The following is an 18794-nucleotide window of genomic DNA, read 5'->3' on the forward strand; positions in this document are numbered from 1 at the left end:
TACTAGTCTACCTTTATCTCAGATGCTGACTTATGCACCATATAAGTTGATCCAACACCATTCACAGTCAAATCTTTATTTCTACTATTTTTGAATACCTGCCTTGAAATCAAATAACCCGAAATACACTCCCTTTGATGAAGAGAGTCGCCATGTGACTGTCTCCTCTCCAAATCATAAGTGTGTGGAAAATAAAGATCTTTGGCGCAAGACATGCTCTTGGAAACCTTCATTGGACTGCCAGTTTAAGCCAACTCGATGCAACTTTTGATCTTGACCTTCAGTAATAAAATCAAAAGGTTGTCCTTGCTGTATGAAAAAGTCAGGGTCCTGTATATGGATATCAGAAAATTGTGTGTTGGAGGGTTTCTCCTAAATCCCATCTGTAGCCTCAGATGGTATGTCATGGCAGGCCATTGGGAAAGGTCAAGAAGTGTATATAATCTCTGATAGGAACTATTCATGTCGTCCTTTTACAACCATGTTATCGATGGAGGGAGAAATTTGTTGAACCTCTTTCAGTGTTTAAATGGATTTTCATTCCAACACCTCTGATGGGTGCCTCTGAGATGCTTTTCTTGGAGTGACAGATTGTGCTTGTTAGGCTATTTCAATTTCCACTGAATTCACTAGTTGTTCATTTTCTACTTGAGTTTCCTCTCCGGTCAAGGGAGGGAAGCTTCTGTGGGCTTACTCATCTTGAACAGTGTTGGAAGTTGTCAATTGATTCTAGCTTGGACCTAGTTTTTGCTCATTTTGGGGTTGAGATGTAGCTGAGCATTGCCATATTTTATTTGGGCTTTTGGTTACCATTTGAAATTCATCCTCTTTTGCTGATATCAGAGGAGCCAACATTTGTGTAGTGGTCGAATTTGCTTTATTCATGGAAATTATTACATCTGAATGGGTGTTGTTTTAGGAATTCTTTCTTCTTATATCTCTGAGATTCAAGTGTGTGTTTTCATTCTGCCATCCTTGACCCCACTAGAATTCATGTAAATTAGGCATAATGAACTTGCCTTTAACTTTCTTTGAAGTTGTCAAACAGTAAAATCTTCTTGATGTTTTACCAATAGTGAAACTGGAGTATGGAAGCCTTGACAAAGACCTCATCATCTACCATACAATCCTTTACATGGAAACAAGAAAACTGAACGAATGCGAAGCACTGGCTTTCATTAATTAATTGACTTAGCAATGTTGTATTTTAATAACTGACACTTACAGTGAAGGTATTTCTCCTCATTCGCCATCAACCCTTCTCTTTGTCCACACGCATCAAATGACTGCCATTTTTTGTCACATGATTCAAATTCCACTAACATCCCATTCAAGTCATCAACAAAGTTTTAGGGGCTCCTTTTATTGTGCTTTGTTGAAGAGGATGAACTAGACAGAGGAAACCATTTTTTTTGCATGTTGCTCGTAAGAAAAGCCTTCAATCTGGGTTCATGAATCTTAAGTACGTTTCGATGTGCCAATATAACATTGGAGACAAGTTCATTCGATAGTCTCCTCAGGAATTAGTTCATCAGTTTTATCAAAAGTTCAATTTATGTAACAAAAAAGGAAGAAGGCCAAAATGATGTTGACAGGAGAAAAATAAGTAAAAGCTCATAAACCCAATGAAGTAAAGCTTAGACTTGGTCCTACAAGTTCCTAGATATCTAACAATGAGAAAGGAAACAATTAAAATAAAAATATTACAATGATGGTTAGGGTTAGTGCCATTAGATACTGATTAGAACAGTGGGGCTGAGTAAACAATTTTACAAGATTCAAAACTTTCTATATCCACATTCATTGCATGCATTGGCATCGAGTAGTGGTCTTGTTCTTTTCTATTGTGCATTTCTTCCCTTTTGGTGTGTGATGACAAATGAACAAACCACAAGATCAATAGTAAGATGAGTACAACTATTGGTCACCAAGCAAATATTCCAGAATGTCTACCATGAGATAATGTCACTAGATCAGTGATTTCTGGTGATCCAAATAATCATTCAATGCTCTCAGTAACATGAAGAACCATATCCTGATAAGGTACTTTGGCATACACCACTTTAGACTTTAAAGTTTAAACGCCCATAGGTGCAGGAGAACTTGGGTGTTTATGTTTCAGTTTCTGTCTAGAAACTCCCCCCAAGGGATATTTCTTGTTCATGTACATATTACATCACACAGAATACTACTAAGGTCATGACCAGAGGCTCAAGGTCTTTCTCTGGTACAATGAGTTTTCTGTTAATTTTGATGGTGCACTTCACAAACTTGAGACAGCCAAGTTCCAATGTTGTTAATAGTTATATGCCCTTGTAATCCGAAGGATGCACCAATGTGGGATTTCTTTTGACATCATATATCTCTGAATCTAAACTACTCTTTATTCTCAAATATTTTTCTGTAATCAAGAATCGTTGCAATTAATTAACTGTTGAAACATGTGAGCAGACTCATTCTGAAAGCTAGAATGCCTAGAATTTTATCATAACAAACTACAATTCCATTTATGTAATAAGCCACTTTTTTTGCATATTGTAAAAAAAAAAAAAAAACAAAGAAACAAAAAACAGAAACAAAAACAGATCCAGTTCATTGTTTCCATTTCCCATATATAACAAACATGTTGAAAGAACACAGCCCCACTTCTCAAGGAAAGGCTGTAACAGAGTTTACTACGTCTCCACTAACCACAATATCATAAGTAGTAGACATAATTATACCTCTTTTAAACTTATGGAATATTTGACCAGAGTTTATAGATCTACCTCAGCATTTGTAGCACAGGGAGGATCTGTCTCATACAAAGGCCGTACTTCATAGACAGGCATTTTGCAGCTCACTAATGCACTAAGATGAGATGAATTCTTTTGGACAACATCATTGGAACACTGGTCATCCTCAAAACTGTCTGCAACAACACAGTCTAGGACCACAAAATCTTGCTTGGAATTACCTACATAGTCCCTTTTATCATCCTTTATAAAAAAAAGGGAAGTTATCCATGTCAGTACTTGAGTTAACATGACATCTGGATCCCAAAGGCACATCCACCTCCAAACCCTCAGCTACATTCTCTACTGTTTTTGAAAAGCATTTCTCTTTTGACTTTGCAATTAGATCAATGGCAGGAGATATACTAGATCGATCTCTCTCTTCATTCTTTTCTTTAGCACTTGAAACAACCATGAGAAACTCTCCATTAGTTTCATTCACATCATCTTTGATCTCACCAAAGGCTGATTTGTAAAGCTCCTGTTCAATGCCAACATCCCCCAGAATAACATCACCTGGCTTGGACATTTCTGGTATATTGTTTGCCTCCATAAGATACATTTTCTTATCATGACATAATTTTATTAATGATGGGCATCCTGCAATAGTTTCCATTTTACTTAATCCACCCACAAAATTTTCCTGTTTTATATCTGTAGAAGAGAAAAATGGCACTATATTTTTAATTGTCTCTGGTACACAAGAGTTTTCAAGTCTTCACTTCAGTTGAAGTCTCTGCACATAACAACTCAGCTTCCATAGCTAGACTGCAATTTGGAACAGGTATCTTTGGCATATTATTCCCACACATCTCAGACATTGATGATTGTTAAATGATAGCATTTGACCTTGATCTGGATCTAATCAATTTGTTTGGCATCGAATGCTTGAAGTCAATGTGAGAATAGTGTCCAAACAAATTTTCCTTTCTTCATTTGTCGAGGTCAAAAGGAAAAAAATAGTGTGTAGGAGCTGGAAAATAATATATTATCCTTCAAAGACTATTAAAAGGTTTGAAACCTAAACGAATACCTGACAACAATATATAAATGTAAATTTAACTTTACTCAAGTAAATGTTGTTGTGGTTATTCAGTTTTACAAACTAAAATACACTTAACAAAACTATTGTAACGGAGTCTAATTCATATATGTTCCCACAGATGAGGAGGTTGTATTGTAAGCCTGAATGCAATTACTCTGCTGAAGAATAAAACTTAATTGTCTTGCCCCTGAATATTTCCTTGACATATTGTCAGGGTTTTACTACATAAATCCTGTGTATTAATCTATATAATTTTGTGTGGGACTTTATTGTGAATAATCTAATTTGCAGACTCTGAACAACATACCTGAGCTATTCACAACTCCTGGGGTTATGTGGTGAAATAGTTTATATCTTTTATAATTACGTGACCTCCTTGCCCCACAACATACAGCATTTAACAATCAATAAATTGTCTGTCTCCCACAAATTGAACTGATTTACTTCCTCTGTTGCAGGTGACTGAACAACACGTCTAGAAATGGTCCTTGTCAAGGTCATTATCACCGATAGAGATATTTTGACAAAGGAAATTTGACACTGCACGCAATCTACAATCACAAACAAATAAGGATTGGATTAAAAATAAACTTCCTATTTCCCACAGCCAAAGTGATGATCAAAGATTTTAGTCGATATTTTCAATACAGCATAACAACACTAAACATTGATAAATCATAAACAAAAAGAGGCATACCTTCATTGCAAGTTCCTGATCGATGTTGCAACGATACCTAGCAGCACCTTCTAGGGGACAGCTTGTTCCTTTATACAAAAGATTGATATTACAAAGAGTTGAGAGCTGCATAAGAGCATCAGCCATAGGCCCCAAACCATTTTCATCAGCTGCAGATATATTGTCAGATTGTAGATTTTCCAATTCTTCATCTGCCACTGTTGTGATGCATTGGAAGATTGCAAGCAGCCTCTCTAGAGGGAAACTCCCTGGACCTTTAAGGAACTTTTCTTGCTCCTCATGTTCCTTTCTCTCTGTGGATTTTACACTCCTATTCCAAACCAACAAAAGAGAGTATACAATAATTACTCCCAAAGTGATGCTTGGGATTGCATAATTATATGGAGGAAACGTTAACTTCTTGCTACCATGAAATGGGAAAGAGGGCATAGTATTCAGATGAGCTGGAACTTCTAGATAAAAGAAATCAGATCCTTCCTTATGTGAAATCAACTAAATTTATTTTTAAGAATCTAATGAAAAGAAAAGAAAAGAAAAAGGAGAAAAACAAAGGATCAAAGGAACTAAAGTTCTTACTTTTTCCTTCGCTTACGATTATCTAATCCCCCAGACGAATCAAACAACGTGGCATCAAGAGTCGCAGGGTTCCTTGATGCAATGAAGGCAGAGATGAGCAAGTACTTGCCACAAACAGAAAGATGAAAATCTAGATCTTCATGTATTTCATCAAAACCTTGTCTTCTTGTCATGATTTTCCTTCTAACCTTGTCTCCAGAAGTAGGGACATTGAATATTTGGTTCAAGGCCGGTGCAATGTGTGGCTCAAGATAAGAAAACAGCCTCCGCTTTCCGTTTTCATCGGGAACCAGAGCTTCTTTGCTAATCGGTTCACAGTATTTTTGAAACAAAGGTTCCAATGCTGTAGAGAGTTCTGTAACTCGCCTGCAAGCTCTACTGAAGGGCTTCAAAATAGCACTGTTCAATATCAGAAACAAAAAGAAAACAAGTTTAAATCAAGCAGCCACATATTTCATTGAAACTTTTAAAAACTTCGAAAGCCCCTTAACTTGAACAGCAAAGAGAACCGTGGCAAGGTTTGGACACCTGAGATCAGAGAAGCCCAACTTTCTTGCTGCTGGGTGGATCTTCCCATACAAAATAAGCAAGTGTATAGTGTGCAGAAGTGACAGAACTTTCAGCAAACCAAACTAATAACCTCATTGACAGGAGCCAATCAACAAGATTTACACATTGCGACATACTCCTATAGACGCAGAGAAATAGTAGACACATGAACCCAAATTTGCCACGTGTTTTTCTAATAAGATTTGAGCATTATTGTTTCATGAACAGAAATCTATAAGCATATTTGAAGAAAAAGTAGGCACAGGTACTTACTTGAGAAATGACGCATACAGCTCAGTATTAGGCTGCCCTTTGATAAGGATTTGATACAACTCATCATCAGTATAGTCCCGAAAGTAGACTGTCAATGGCTCCAGAGCACCAGTATGGGAATAGAAGGAATCTGGAGTGATATTGTTGATAAAAATCAAACCCAAATTGGGCATTCTTGTCAAATCAGATAGCTTGAACAATGCCGAGATGAGGTTGAAACCATTGTTCCACTCATGCAGAAGTTCAATATTGTCGAATATCAAGTACACCACCTCTGGAAAATCCAATCTCCTGACTTCTTTAGTAAAAGAATCATTGTCGCTCTTCCCTTTGTCTTTCTGTGAAGGATCAACGCAACCAGAAGCCTGAAGCCCCCTTCCTGTATTTTTTTTGGAGGAACCCTTAAGCCCCTTTTCTGGACTTTTTTGGGTATTCTTGCGAGGGGAGCCCTTAAACCCTGATTCCTGAAACCCTTTCTCTGGACTTATTTGGGTATCCTCGTGGGGAGATCCCTTAAACACTGATTCCTTCAGCCCTTTATCTGGGATTTTTTGGGAATCCCTGGGAGGAGAGCCCGTAAACCCTGGTTCCCCATCTTTCCGAGATTCTATAGACCCACCTACCAATTTCTTTTCATATTTTTTCTCAATGGCCTGAATACAGGCTTCTTTCAAATACACAACAAAATCTGCAATTTTCTCGCAGCGCTTCGCACTGCTATAGTTATTAGCTTTCGTTCTTCTGTGGGATATCAGCTGGTTCAGAATGGATTCAAACAGCAGACGAGGGCTAAAACAAGATCTACAGCTCGCATAGGCAAAAGGGCGGTTCAAACGCTTAAATATATCTAAAACTACACTGGTTTTGCCAGTGGAAGGGCCCCCATAAACAAGCAATGGGGTCATAAAATCCCTTGGACCCCCAACGAGCGATATGAGCTCTTTAATCTGTGTTTGTCGCCCGGGAAATGCATTGCAGAGGCATTTCAAAAGCTCTTCTCTGTTCATTATTTTTTGGGGTTCGTCGCGAATTTCAACGGATTCCAGTGGAGAGGAATAAGAATTTAATATGGTATCGTTTACTTGCTTGACTGATGAAGAGGGATTTCCTGCATTGTTGGCTGCTGTGCGCCTGGTGATCCGCCTTGATGGGGTTGAAGCATCTGTGTTGGGTTGCTGCAGTGAATTGAGACGGGGTTTTGTGGGGGTTTTAGGATTAGAATGGTGGTCTAAAGTTGGATCCATTTCGCTGCAAAGATGACAATACCTATTTATCAAATGATTGCAAATAATGTCTACAGCTTGAGCTGATATTTTTCTGTGTGCTGGTGTTGTCTGTATACATGTACAATCCGTATAGGCTGGTTGTGTATTAGTTGATAATGAAAAAGGATCCAACGAATTGTTTGGGCCCTTCAATCAGTCCCTTGGTTTTCTGGAATGAATCTTATAGCCCCATGTCTGACCGGATTCTGCTGCCTCATCATCAGCTGCTTCTCTGCCTGGTCCTGTAGAGTCTTCGAGCTGCTTCTCTGCCTGGTCCTGTAGAGTCTTCGAGCTCTGTCTGGTCCTGGTAAACCCTTTCCTTCTTACCTGTGCATCCTCACTACGTTACACCTACTTTGATTTCTACAAAATGCATGTAAGGTTACGCCAACAGACTTAATGACAGACTTTGGTCGCTAAGATCCAGAGTCGAGACAGAAATAGATGCCTCATCTCAGATAACTAAGGTTTTCCCTCCCAGCCAGGCCGCTTCAGAGTTACACTGATATGGTCAGAGAAACCCAAAAATGGCGGGAAAAGGCTGAGACGCCATTAAAATAATCATTTCATAACGGACTCGAATAAGTTATGGACGCTCGCCATTTTTTTATAACGAACTATTTTGATTTTCAATTTTAAAATTTAGGAGTTTTATGCCATTTAAAGGGATCAAATTGAAGGGTTATATTTTAATGTAAAGGCTTTATTTGGTTAAATATTTATTTTATATGAAAATTAAAATTATTTTAATATTTCATGTATATCTTACGTATCATATTTTTTATGGCATGGGCTATTTGTTCGACGAATGTTGACTCTGGGCTTTAGTGTGTCATGATCACTTTCGCTACGAGCAATGCATTGCAAGACCTATAATAAGGGAGTTATCGATTTTTTGGAGATTCCGGTGACGGAATCCGGCGGAGGAAATTGAGGTTAAATCTTGATTTTTTACAGTGAAAATGGTTTTTTAACTGTAAATTTTGATTCAGCGCCCTGAAAAACCCCTGGGACGCTTTGATTGTGCAGAAACTAGCTATCAAACTTGTGATTCCAATAAATTGCTGCCGAATTTTGACCGAAAAACCCACCGGAAAGACTTTCAAAAAGTCTCTTATAGACAACTGCTATAATAAATTGTTTTTGATTTTTTGGATTTTTCATTATTAATGTTAGTTACATACTCTCAACAAATCCTTTATTCGTACAATTCCTCCACTATCGATTTTCATACGCCCAACTGACCATCCTATGTACATACGCCACGTCTATACGTATATTCGTACAAAGTTTTCAAACTGAATACCCTCCAGTCATATTTTAGTACGCAGACACAAAATGGCATGCAGCCTTGAGAAGCAAGCGAATACAGGCCTGAATGAGCAGAAGCGTCAGGATTCAGAAGTCCCTATGTTATTGGATGGAATGGCGATGTAAAGAGAACGACGGTATAGCGATCTTAAGAAAACGTCAGAAATGTCCCCCAAAATATGCTTCAGAACGCCGACTTTGCCGACGCCACTGTTAAGAGGTGAGTACATTAAAAGCTGAGAAAAAAACTCTTATGTTGACTGAGTTTTTTAGGACTTTACTAAACCAACGGTTGAGGAAAACGGTCATTTTTGAAAATTTGGAGAAAATCTGCTCGGCGTCAAGTTATTTGACATTGGGCTCGGCGTTAGTTATAAGAGAGGGAAAGAGTGATCAAATTTTAGCTAAATTTTGAAAGAAAAGAGCTTCTTTGTTTTCTGAAATTGTTTCCATCGTTGTTCTAACTTTTGCAGGCTAGTACATGCTTGTCAGAAATGATAAAATTTTCAGTTTTCTGTGCTGTAAAGTGAGAAGATTCCAGGCATTGCTGTAAATTTCAATTCCCTGGTCTTTGAACCGAAAATATTCGTTGCAATACTGTTTCACTTTCCTGTGCTGTAAATCGAGAGATCGACGCATTTATGTAAATCTAAGTTTTCAATATCTTTTATGTCCTGCATTATAGCCCTTAAACTGCATGCTAAAGTTCGATTCGTCGCACAGAAAAAGAAGAAGCTTTTATTTAGCATATTCGATGTCTGAACCTGTTTCTTTGGCCAGGGTATTTAACCGGCTGGATACCTCTACTGTTCGAAACAAAATGGCGGCTTGAAAGAATACGAGGCTAGAGTCGAGGAACTATGCCCTGTTTAAGCAGTTTTTGGCAACTTCTGTGAATCTTGAACGCCATTAAGCCTTCTTTTGAGCTCATTTTGTAAGCTAGATGCTAACAAAATGAGACCGATGAAGCCTTGGTAAATCCTTAGGCTTATGGATAGAACTCTTCATTTGCAAGAAGACGATGAAACAGAGGAAGTTCCAGTAAGTTGCTCCGTGGTGAGGTGCAGGACTTTTTTTAACCGGCATTCTTTGATCAATTACTGCCTATCGAGGCTGCTTAAAAGCCTTACTTGCCAGGGCTGTTTTCTAAAAACTAACGAAGCTTTTCCTCGCAAGTCTGTTGATGTTAGTGTTTATAACAGCGGCAATAATGATGAGGCTTCTCGTTTCCTTCACAAAAATCCGTTGTGGGAAGGGATCTTGAGCTCTGCCAGCAACCAATTCAAGAGTGATGCTATCAAGTGCTGTTCTTCGTTCGGTATGTTTCACTGCTCTTGGTATTGCTAATATTGCGACTTTTCTCGTCAGCTGTTTCGCATTTATACCAAAATCTTTATTTCAACCAGAATATTTAATACCTCTGACTACTTTGTGGGAAGAATCTTGGAATTTTTAGTAGCACAGGCATATGGTATATATTCTCAAAATGTATGCTAAAGTGATAGCATTCTTTTTCTTTTCTGATTTCTGCATCTCGAGTTCAGGCCCCATGTTGTACTCACGAGAATATTAGATGTGTAATTTGAGCAATAGCAGTATATAAGATTTCTTTGTCAATATCTGTGCTTCAGAGAAGCATGGGATTTATGTTTCCGATATTAAGATATTTTGTATATATCCCCTGCCAAATTTTGTGATATAAGCGGCGAATGAAGAATACAATAGCTACTGCTTCCTAATTCGGGATATCTAAACTTATGGTACTTTATGCAGATATTGATTCAAATGTCACTACATGCATGTAGTTTTGTGCTATTTCGTTGGCTTAGGTTTTTGGCAGGAATTTGCTTCTGAGGGTTTGTGACCTTGTTTCTTTGGTCAAATTGTAGGTCTGGTTTCTTGGTCTAGAGGTCTATGTGTGCATTCTCTAGGCGTCCAGGGAGCTGCAATGGACAGCGTTGCCTCTGAAGATCGATCTGCACGAGAGAGTGTTGATTGCGGAAGCTCTACTGTGAGCGTAGACGCTTCTGGTGATGGCACGGGCTCAGAGACATTAAGCCTTGGTACAGGAGAAATGCATTACTCTCACGGTCATGGAGACGATATTCCAACCAGTTCTGCAGGATCATCACCATTGGGATGGCCTATAGGAAGCACAAAACCCACAAGTTGCGAAGTATCCACAATTCCTCTGGCAATAGCAGGTGGCCAGGAGTCTGTAATATGGGAGGAGAAAAGAGAGAAGCGGGAGACAGATTTATCAGGTACAATTTTGGTTTCTTCAGCATATAAGCTCAGAAGCCTGCATCTATTTTGGCTAAATATTATAGTATCAAGAGCATCTATATGTGCTTGATGAGGTGACCTCATTACTCCTGGAATTTTTTCTAATTCTAAACCCAGTCTAGATAAGTCTCTATATGTTTTCTTAAAAAAAAAAATTGAAAATAAAGAAAAAAAATCTCTGTATCTTTCCACGACGATTCTCATTAGTAATCTAGGCTTTTGCAAGTACATTTTGGCGCTTCAGAAAGAATGAATGACTTAAAGTGGGCATCCATTTAAGAATGGGAAATTAAAATATTGGCTTTAGTTAAACGTTCGAGAAAATTACGTGTCTCGGAGATTTGCTCTAAGTTTTAATTATGTCTTTACTCCGTATGCTGTGTGGTCAGTTTTTCATCAAAGATTGGCTCATTTTATATTTTTATTTGGTTGGTAAATATTAACTCTTCACCTTTGCTCATCAAGTCCCTTGGGATGGACAATACGTTTTCAAGTTTGTCACTTTGAGGTGTATTTGGATAGTATTGATATGTCTTGTGTGGAATTTTAGCTGTCTGGTTGCTTTGACCGCTTAACCATGAACTGCTGTCCCTTTATTTTGACCATTTTCTATACCAACCAGAGGCACTGAATTTTTGGTGACAAATGAGTTACTGGATATTGTTTGGCCTGATGGTATGTCTAATTTCAGGCAAGTAAACTTGTTTGCCTTAATGAGTCTACTGCTTTATGTTTGCAGAAGTTGAAATGATGAAAGAAAGATTTTCAAAGTTGTTGCTGGGTGAAGACATGTCAGGTGGTGGTAAAGGAGTATGTACAGCCCTGGCAATATCTAATGCTATTACAAACCTCTCAGGTATAACATTTTTAATTCTGTTCTGGAATCACACAGGATTTTATGCAAGTCTTAAGACACAATTTTTTACTTAATCTTAAGACATAAATTTTCACTTAATTTCAAGATACTAACTCCTAACATGGGGATCTCTTGTGGCAGCTACTGTTTTTGGACAGCTTTGGAGATTGGAACCTCTGGTGCAGGAGAAGAAATCAATGTGGCGAAGAGATGGAGTGGCTACTATCCGTTAGTGATTACATTGTTGAACTCATCCCAGCTTTCCAGAACTTTCCAGATGGTAGTAGCTTAGAGGTAGGAGCTTGATAAATCTACTATTTAAATATTTTTTACTTGCACATAAATGGTGTCATGGTATTCAAACTTTAAAATTTAACCTAGGCAATTCTCTACAGAGAATGCACTTGTTTCTTACGAACAAGTAGAAATTGTTTTTGTTCTTGTTTCAGGTTATGGTAAGCAATTCTCTACAGATAATGTACTCGTTTCTTACAAACAAGTAGATATTGGTCTTGTTTCAGGTTATGGTAAGTAGGCCTCGATCAGATGTGCAGATCAATCTTCCAGCCTTGCGTAAGCTTGATACAATGCTGCTTGTATGGTTTATTACTTTCCTCCACTTGATCCTGATATTGTGCATCTTTTATGATTTCAAATATATAATCTGTTGCTGAATATTTGTGCATAGCATTTCAAATTTCCATGATATTGGTTTGCAGGATGCTTTGGAGAGTTTCAGGGATACCGAGTTTTGGTATGTGGAACAGGGGATATTAGTACCAGATACAGATGGCTGTGGTCCACTTCAGCGCCCTCCTCAACGTCAAGAAGAAAAATGGTGGTTACCTATTCCTCGTGTTCCTCCATGTGGTCTCTCTGATAATGCAAGGAAGCGTTTACATCATCAACGAGAGTGTACGAATCAGATTCTTAAAGCTGCCATGGCAATTAACAGCAATGTCTTGTCTGAGATGGAGGTTCCTGAAATTTATTTGGAAGCTCTTCCAAAGGTAAGCATGTGGTCTCTATTGTCTGTCAAATGCACACTGCTGATATCAATGCCTGGATAATGTCTGAGCTTTTCTGTTTGCTCTATTTCAGAATGGAAAAAGCAGTCTTGGGGATATCATCTACCGTTACATAACGGCAGAACAGTTCTCCCCAGATTGTCTTCTTGATTGCCTAGATTTGTCATCTGAACACCACACTCTGGAAATCGCAAATCGTATTGAAGCTGCTAAACTTATTAGTTTGGTTTGCTGAAAGTTCTGTCACTTCTGCACACTATACACTTGCTTATTTTGTATGGGAAGATCCACCCAGCAGCAAGAAAGTTGGGCTTCTCTGATCTCAGGTGTCCGAACCTTGCCACGGTTCTCTTTGCTGTCAAGTTAAGGGGCTTTCGAAGTTTTTAAAAGTTTCAATGAAATATGTTGCTGCTTGATTTAAACTTGTTTTCTTTTTGTTTCTGATATTGAACAGTGCTATTTTGAAGCCCTTCAGTAGAGCTTGCAGGCGAGTTACAGAACTCTCTACAGCATTGGAACCTTTGTTTCAAAAATACTCTGAACCGATTAGCAAAGAAGCTGTGGTTCCCGATGAAAACGGAAAGCGGAGGCTGTTTTCTTATCTTGAGCCACACATTGCACCGGCCTTGAACCAAATATTCAATGTCCCTACTTCTGGAGACAAGGTTAGAAGGAAAATCATGACAAGAAGACGAGGTTTTGATGAAATACATGAAGATCTAGATTTTCATCTTTCTGTTTGTGGCAAGTACTTGCTCATCTCTGCCTTCATTGCATCAAGGAACCCTGCGACTCTTGATGCCATGTTGTTTGATTCGTCTGGGGGATTAGATAATCGTAAGCGAAGGAAAAAGTAAGAACTTTAGTTCCTTTGACCCTTTGTTTTTCTCCTTTTTTTTTTCTTTTCTTTTCATTAGATTCTTAAAAATAAATTTAGTTGATTTCACATAAGGAAGGATCTGATTTCTTTTATCTAGAAGTTCCAGCTCATCTGAATACTATGCCCTCTTTCCCATTTCATGGCAGCAAGAAGTTAACGTTTCCTCCATATAATTATGCAATCCCAAGCATCACTTTGGGAGTAATTATTGTATACTCTCTTTTGTTGGTTTGTGAATAGGAGTGTAAAATCCACAGAGAGAAAGGAACATGAGGAGCAAGAAAAGTTCCTTAAAGGTCCAGGGAGTTTCCCTCTAGAGAGGCTGCTTGCAATCTTCCAATGCATCACAGCAGTGGCAGATGAAGAATTGGAAAATCTACAATCTGACAATATATCTGCAGCTGATGAAAATGGTTTGGGGCCTATGGCTGATGCTCTTATGCAGCTCTCAACTCTTTGTAATATCAATCTTTTGTATAAAGGAACAAGCTGTCCCCTAGAAGGTGCTGCTAGGTATCGTTGCAACATCGATCAGGAACTTGCAATGAAGGTATGCCTCTTTTTGTTTATGATTTATCAATGTTTAGTGTTGTTATGCTGTATTGAAAATATCGACTAAAATCTTTGATCATCACTTTGGCTGTGGGAAATAGGAAGTTTATTTTTAATCCATCCCTTATTTGTTTGTGATTGTAGATTGCGTGCAGTGTCAAATTTCCTTTGTCAAAATATCTCTGTCGGTGATAATGACCTTGACAAGGACCATTTCTAGACATGTTGTTCAGTCACCTGCAACAGAGGAAGTAAATCAGTTCAATTTCTGGGAGACAGACAATTTTTTGATTGTTAAATGCTGCATGTTGTGGGGCAAGGAGGTCACGTAATTATAAAAGATATAAACTATTTCACCACATAACCCCAGGAGTTGTGAATAGCTCAGGTATGTTGTTCAGAGTCTGCAAATTAGATTATTCACAATAAAGTCCCACACAAAATTATATAGATTAATACACAGGATTTATGTAGTAAAACCCTGACAACATGTCAAGGAAATATTCAGGGGCAAGACAATTAAGTTTTATTCTTCAGCAGAGTAATTGCATTCAGGCTTACAATACAACCTCCTCATCTGTGGGAACATATATGAATTAGACTCCGTTACAATAGTTTTGTTAAGTGTATTTTAGTTTGTAAAACTGAATAACCACAACAACATTTACTTGAGTAAACTTAAATTTACATTTATATATTGTTGTCAGGTATTCGTTTAGGTTTCAAACCTTTTAATAGTCTTTGAAGGATAATATATTATTTTCCAGCTCCTACACACTATTTTTTTCCTTTTGACCTCGACAAATGAAGAAAGGAAAATTTCTTTGGACAAAAAAACACTGTATTTTTCCTTTCTACCCTGACAAAAGAAAGGATATATAAGATGAGCTAATTTTATATATGTCCAACAAAGAACTGCAAAGGTAGGTCAGTGGGATTAAGATAGTACATCTAGTGCAATCCTCAGGGACAATGTGGGAGTGCCCAAGAATCTTTTAGATATGCTAAATGTAGAAAAAAATATATATATGTGAAACTAGAAACCAGAAGGAAGCAAAGCAGTTTTTTGGAAATTGTTAATATAACTCTGCCAACTTCATTTAGCATAAGGATTGGCTCAATTTGCCGAATCATCTACCCAAGGCATGTTGCTGATGGGATGCCATATGTTGCAAGTTCAAAACTAGTTGAGTCCCTTGGGGTTATCATCTGCTATTAGGATTGATGTCTGAGCCACTCTCCATCCAAATATTCAAAGGAGAGGCAGATCCCATGAGATTTTAGATAGATCTAGGCTGGTTATTATACATGAGGGAAAGAAAAAGAAACTGATATGTATTAAGATATTGTTAAAAATAATACAGAACTTTATACCAGAGGAAAGAAACAAAACAAAACTTAGGCACTGTATTATATAATTTATATGTAAGAAAAAAATTGATGTTTTGTAAAATTAATGAAAAAACCCTTATGAGATTTTGGATGAGTGGTAAATGGATGCAGTCTTAAAATACTCCATATTATAAGTTATTGTTTCAAATGCCTTGTAAATTAATTTAAAGAAAAACAATGTTAAGTCACTTCTTACATTAAATTACCAATTCAAATTGCCATAAAGTATCAACCAAAAGAGAAACAATAATTGGAAAATGAATCATCAATACACATTTCAATAGTTAATAAGTGTTACATAGTAGCTTGTGCATGCTGCTTAGTAAAAAAATACACGTGACATTGACCATTATTAGTAAAGCTATGAACTTTACATAAAAAGTAAGTATTAGATATTAGACAATAACATCTCTACACAATAGGAAGCACCAAAAGAACACTGTATATGTTCAGATTGGTAAAGCAGATATCTACCTAGCATAGTTTGTTTTCAAAATGCTCACAAAGACTAATAATATATGGTTCTAGGTTATGATGCTACAAATTCATTTTGTTTATTAAAAGTGTGATTCGAGCTTTCAAAAATGAGTTCTCTATGAGTTGAGATGGATTACAATATATATTTTTGTGTTTGGTAAAGAAGAATTTGGGCTTTGTAGATGTTATGACCATGGAGAGGTTGTGGACACGTTTGATGTTTTTGGCCTAGGGGCCAAGCTCTACGTGAGGTAATTATCTACATTCTCTGTGCTAAGCCATGCCACCTTCGGTATATGCCTATCATGATGCCATCCTATACTCAAAGCAATGTAACTAGCCATGTTGCAGATTTGAAGCAATTTGTTCAAGTCATACATGACATAGTTTCATTTCGAAATTTTGATACCATAATACATTAACATTTTCTTATGATGTGTGTTGAATGGGAGACAATAGCCAACCCTATTGATGTTCGATAGATTATTATAATTGCACCTTTGTAGAGTGTTCTTACCCATAATATTAATACTCCATTGTAGGTAATGATTCCAAATCGTTTGTCAAAATCAACTTGATAGTACTAGTTTTTTGTCATTTCATTGTGCTAAAGTACTCAAAATGTCGACGAAAATCCGGTGGTGGATTTGCTACAAAACAGAGAAGTTGTTGAATGATATGCTATCGCATGTTTTTTCGGTTAAAGAAACCTTGCAAGAAGTTTTGATTTGGCTTGCACTGCAAGAAGTTTTGCTTTGGCTTGTAGGAGACGACAAATCAAGATATTCGGTTTGACTTGAGGTTTTAAACATATACTGTCCACATCAAGCCTAACCGAGGAGTAGGCTTATACATGAGTTGAGTACTACGGAAGCTAGTCACCTGTCATTTGCAGGTTTTTTTCTAATTTATTAATTTTATACTCTATATTTACACCTTGCAAGACAATTGATAATCACACCTTTTTGGTAATTACTCCTTTACCCTTTGTTTTGATATTAAATAGTTAATATATTAACTAAACAATCCACCATCAAATTGTTGGAAATAATACTTAGAGGGGGGGGGGGGGGTGAATCAATATTATCAAATCAATATAACTTTTTAATTTCCATACTCAGATTCATATACGCTACTTCAGTGAAGGGAACCTGCGTGTACACGCAACTATGTCTAATGCAACTAGCGTATATCCAGTAAACTTATGATTCAGTTAATCCATTAAATGTTGATCTTTAGTTAGTGCATTAGAACTTTTATTAACCATATGAACAGTAAACAGGTGTAGCAAAACAGAACAGATCATCACACACTAGAAGCACACATGAACACCATGATGTAAGGTGGAAACCCAATGTGGGTGAAAACCACCTTTTGCAAGTCATCTCTATCTTCTTTAAATAAGAAACTTCTTTTTACAATATTTCTGTACTAGTGCAGTCTTATACCAGTACACAGGCTTCTACCTGCAGAAGGCTACAACCTTCTCTCGTTCTTCAGTTTCTCCTGGAAGGGAGCTACAACCCCCTTAGCTCTTGTGCTAGCCGATGTACTAGTACATAGGTGTCAGCCTACTGAATGCTCCAACCTTCACTTGTTTTCCAGCTGCTACTGGAAGGGAGCTACCACCCCCTTAGCTCTTGTACTAGCTGATGTACTATTATGTAGGTGCCAACTTACAGAAGGCTACAATCTTCTCTTTCATCCTCCAGGTACCACGTTTCATAAATTTTCAGACTGGATTCTCCTGAAGCACAACACCATAATCTGAAAGGTCATGTTTCATCCAATTTTCATACTAGACCCATCAATATCATTGAAGCACAAAATCAATCAACACTAGCATCATCAATCTCTGAATCACCCAATACTGAATCACTGAAACCCAGTCAACAAACTGCAATCACCAGAACACAGAACTCTGCAACAATATTCACAACCGACTGTATCATTAGAAAACATGCATATGCTACTTGTAAGAGCCGAACTAGCGTGTATACGCAACTTCACTAAAGTGAATCAGCATATATGTCAACATTACTTACTGATAACTTTGCTACACTTCCTGACTTCAAACATACCCAGATCATTACATATACAAGGATAATACATGTGTTAGCAACCAGATCTAGTCCATTAGATCACATAAAGATAAGTCATTATGATCTTGATCCATTATAGATCTCATCCATCAACACTGAAGCTAAACACAATCAACCAAACTGAATATGAAGAATACTGACACCAGTAAACAGTCACTAGAACTCAGACTTTGCATCAACCAGAACCACCTGTAACTTCAAACATCATAGTTCATATTGTATACGCTACTTAGATGTATCTAACCTGCGTATGTACGCGCTTTTATCAAAGTCAACCAGCGTATACATCTGCAAATATTCATTCATGTTTTGCAACTATTTCAATCTTAAGTTATACCTAGATCAGAACATTACATACGTCAGTATACAGATCTAGAACAAGCATGATCAAACTATATAGAGATGATTCATTCCAAACCATTAGATCCTGATCTATCCTTAGATCTTGTTCTCCAACAACTGTTGAGATTCCTCCTTAGCTCAGATCAAGCAAAGCATCATGAACCCATAACCTGCATACTAGATCTCATACATTATCAGATATTCAGGACTTTATGAATACCCTTGCCTAATGTTCTTCTTCTCTTTTTATAGTCTTAGGCCTTACTCAATGCCATGGTCCAAAACCATTTAGAACCAATACTAGGGACCCATTACCTGGGTTCAACACTTGGGATGCAATACCAAGGTCCAAAACCATAGGTATAAATACCACAGACCCAAAAATAAGC

General features: G+C 37.5%; 2 protein-coding genes and 1 pseudogene across 4 annotated transcripts; 2 read left to right on the top strand and 1 right to left on the bottom strand.

Annotated features, from left to right (window-relative positions):
* Positions 1-3594: 3594 nt before the first annotated feature.
* Positions 3595-7173, bottom strand: LOC149214126 (origin of replication complex subunit 5-like). Of its 2 annotated transcripts, none has more exons than XM_089392198.1 (4): positions 5915-7173; positions 5093-5470; positions 4517-4826; positions 3595-4370 (listed from the first exon to the last, which is right to left on the bottom strand). In XM_089392198.1, exons 1-4 carry the CDS (start codon positions 7156-7158, stop codon positions 4323-4325), a joined length of 1980 nt encoding a protein of 659 aa, XP_089248324.1. In that variant the 5' UTR covers positions 7159-7173; the 3' UTR covers positions 3595-4322. The 2 variants fall into 2 exon arrangements, with proteins under 2 accessions (XP_089248324.1, XP_089248322.1); XM_089392196.1 differs by having other exon boundaries at positions 5093-5491.
* Positions 7174-8792: 1619 nt separating this feature from the next.
* On the top strand, positions 8793-13172 carry LOC149214127 (rop guanine nucleotide exchange factor 7-like; annotated as a pseudogene). Its single transcript, XR_016250894.1, has 9 exons — positions 8793-9039; positions 9271-9808; positions 10380-10754; positions 11516-11632; positions 11774-11926; positions 12154-12228; positions 12352-12642; positions 12734-12986; positions 13115-13172. The product of XR_016250894.1 is annotated as a rop guanine nucleotide exchange factor 7-like (transcript).
* Positions 13092-14571, top strand: LOC149214128 (origin of replication complex subunit 5-like). Its single transcript, XM_089392199.1, has 3 exons — positions 13092-13513; positions 13781-14090; positions 14237-14571. Exons 1-3 carry the CDS (start codon positions 13341-13343, stop codon positions 14282-14284), a joined length of 531 nt encoding a protein of 176 aa, XP_089248325.1. The 5' UTR covers positions 13092-13340; the 3' UTR covers positions 14285-14571.
* Positions 14572-18794: the final 4223 nt, after the last annotated feature.

This window comes from Pinus tabuliformis, chromosome 1_1, assembly GCF_031772625.1.
Source record: "Pinus tabuliformis cultivar Carrire ecotype Pingquan chromosome 1_1, CPIR1, whole genome shotgun sequence".
NCBI classification, from domain to species: Eukaryota; Viridiplantae; Streptophyta; class Pinopsida; order Pinales; family Pinaceae; genus Pinus; species Pinus tabuliformis.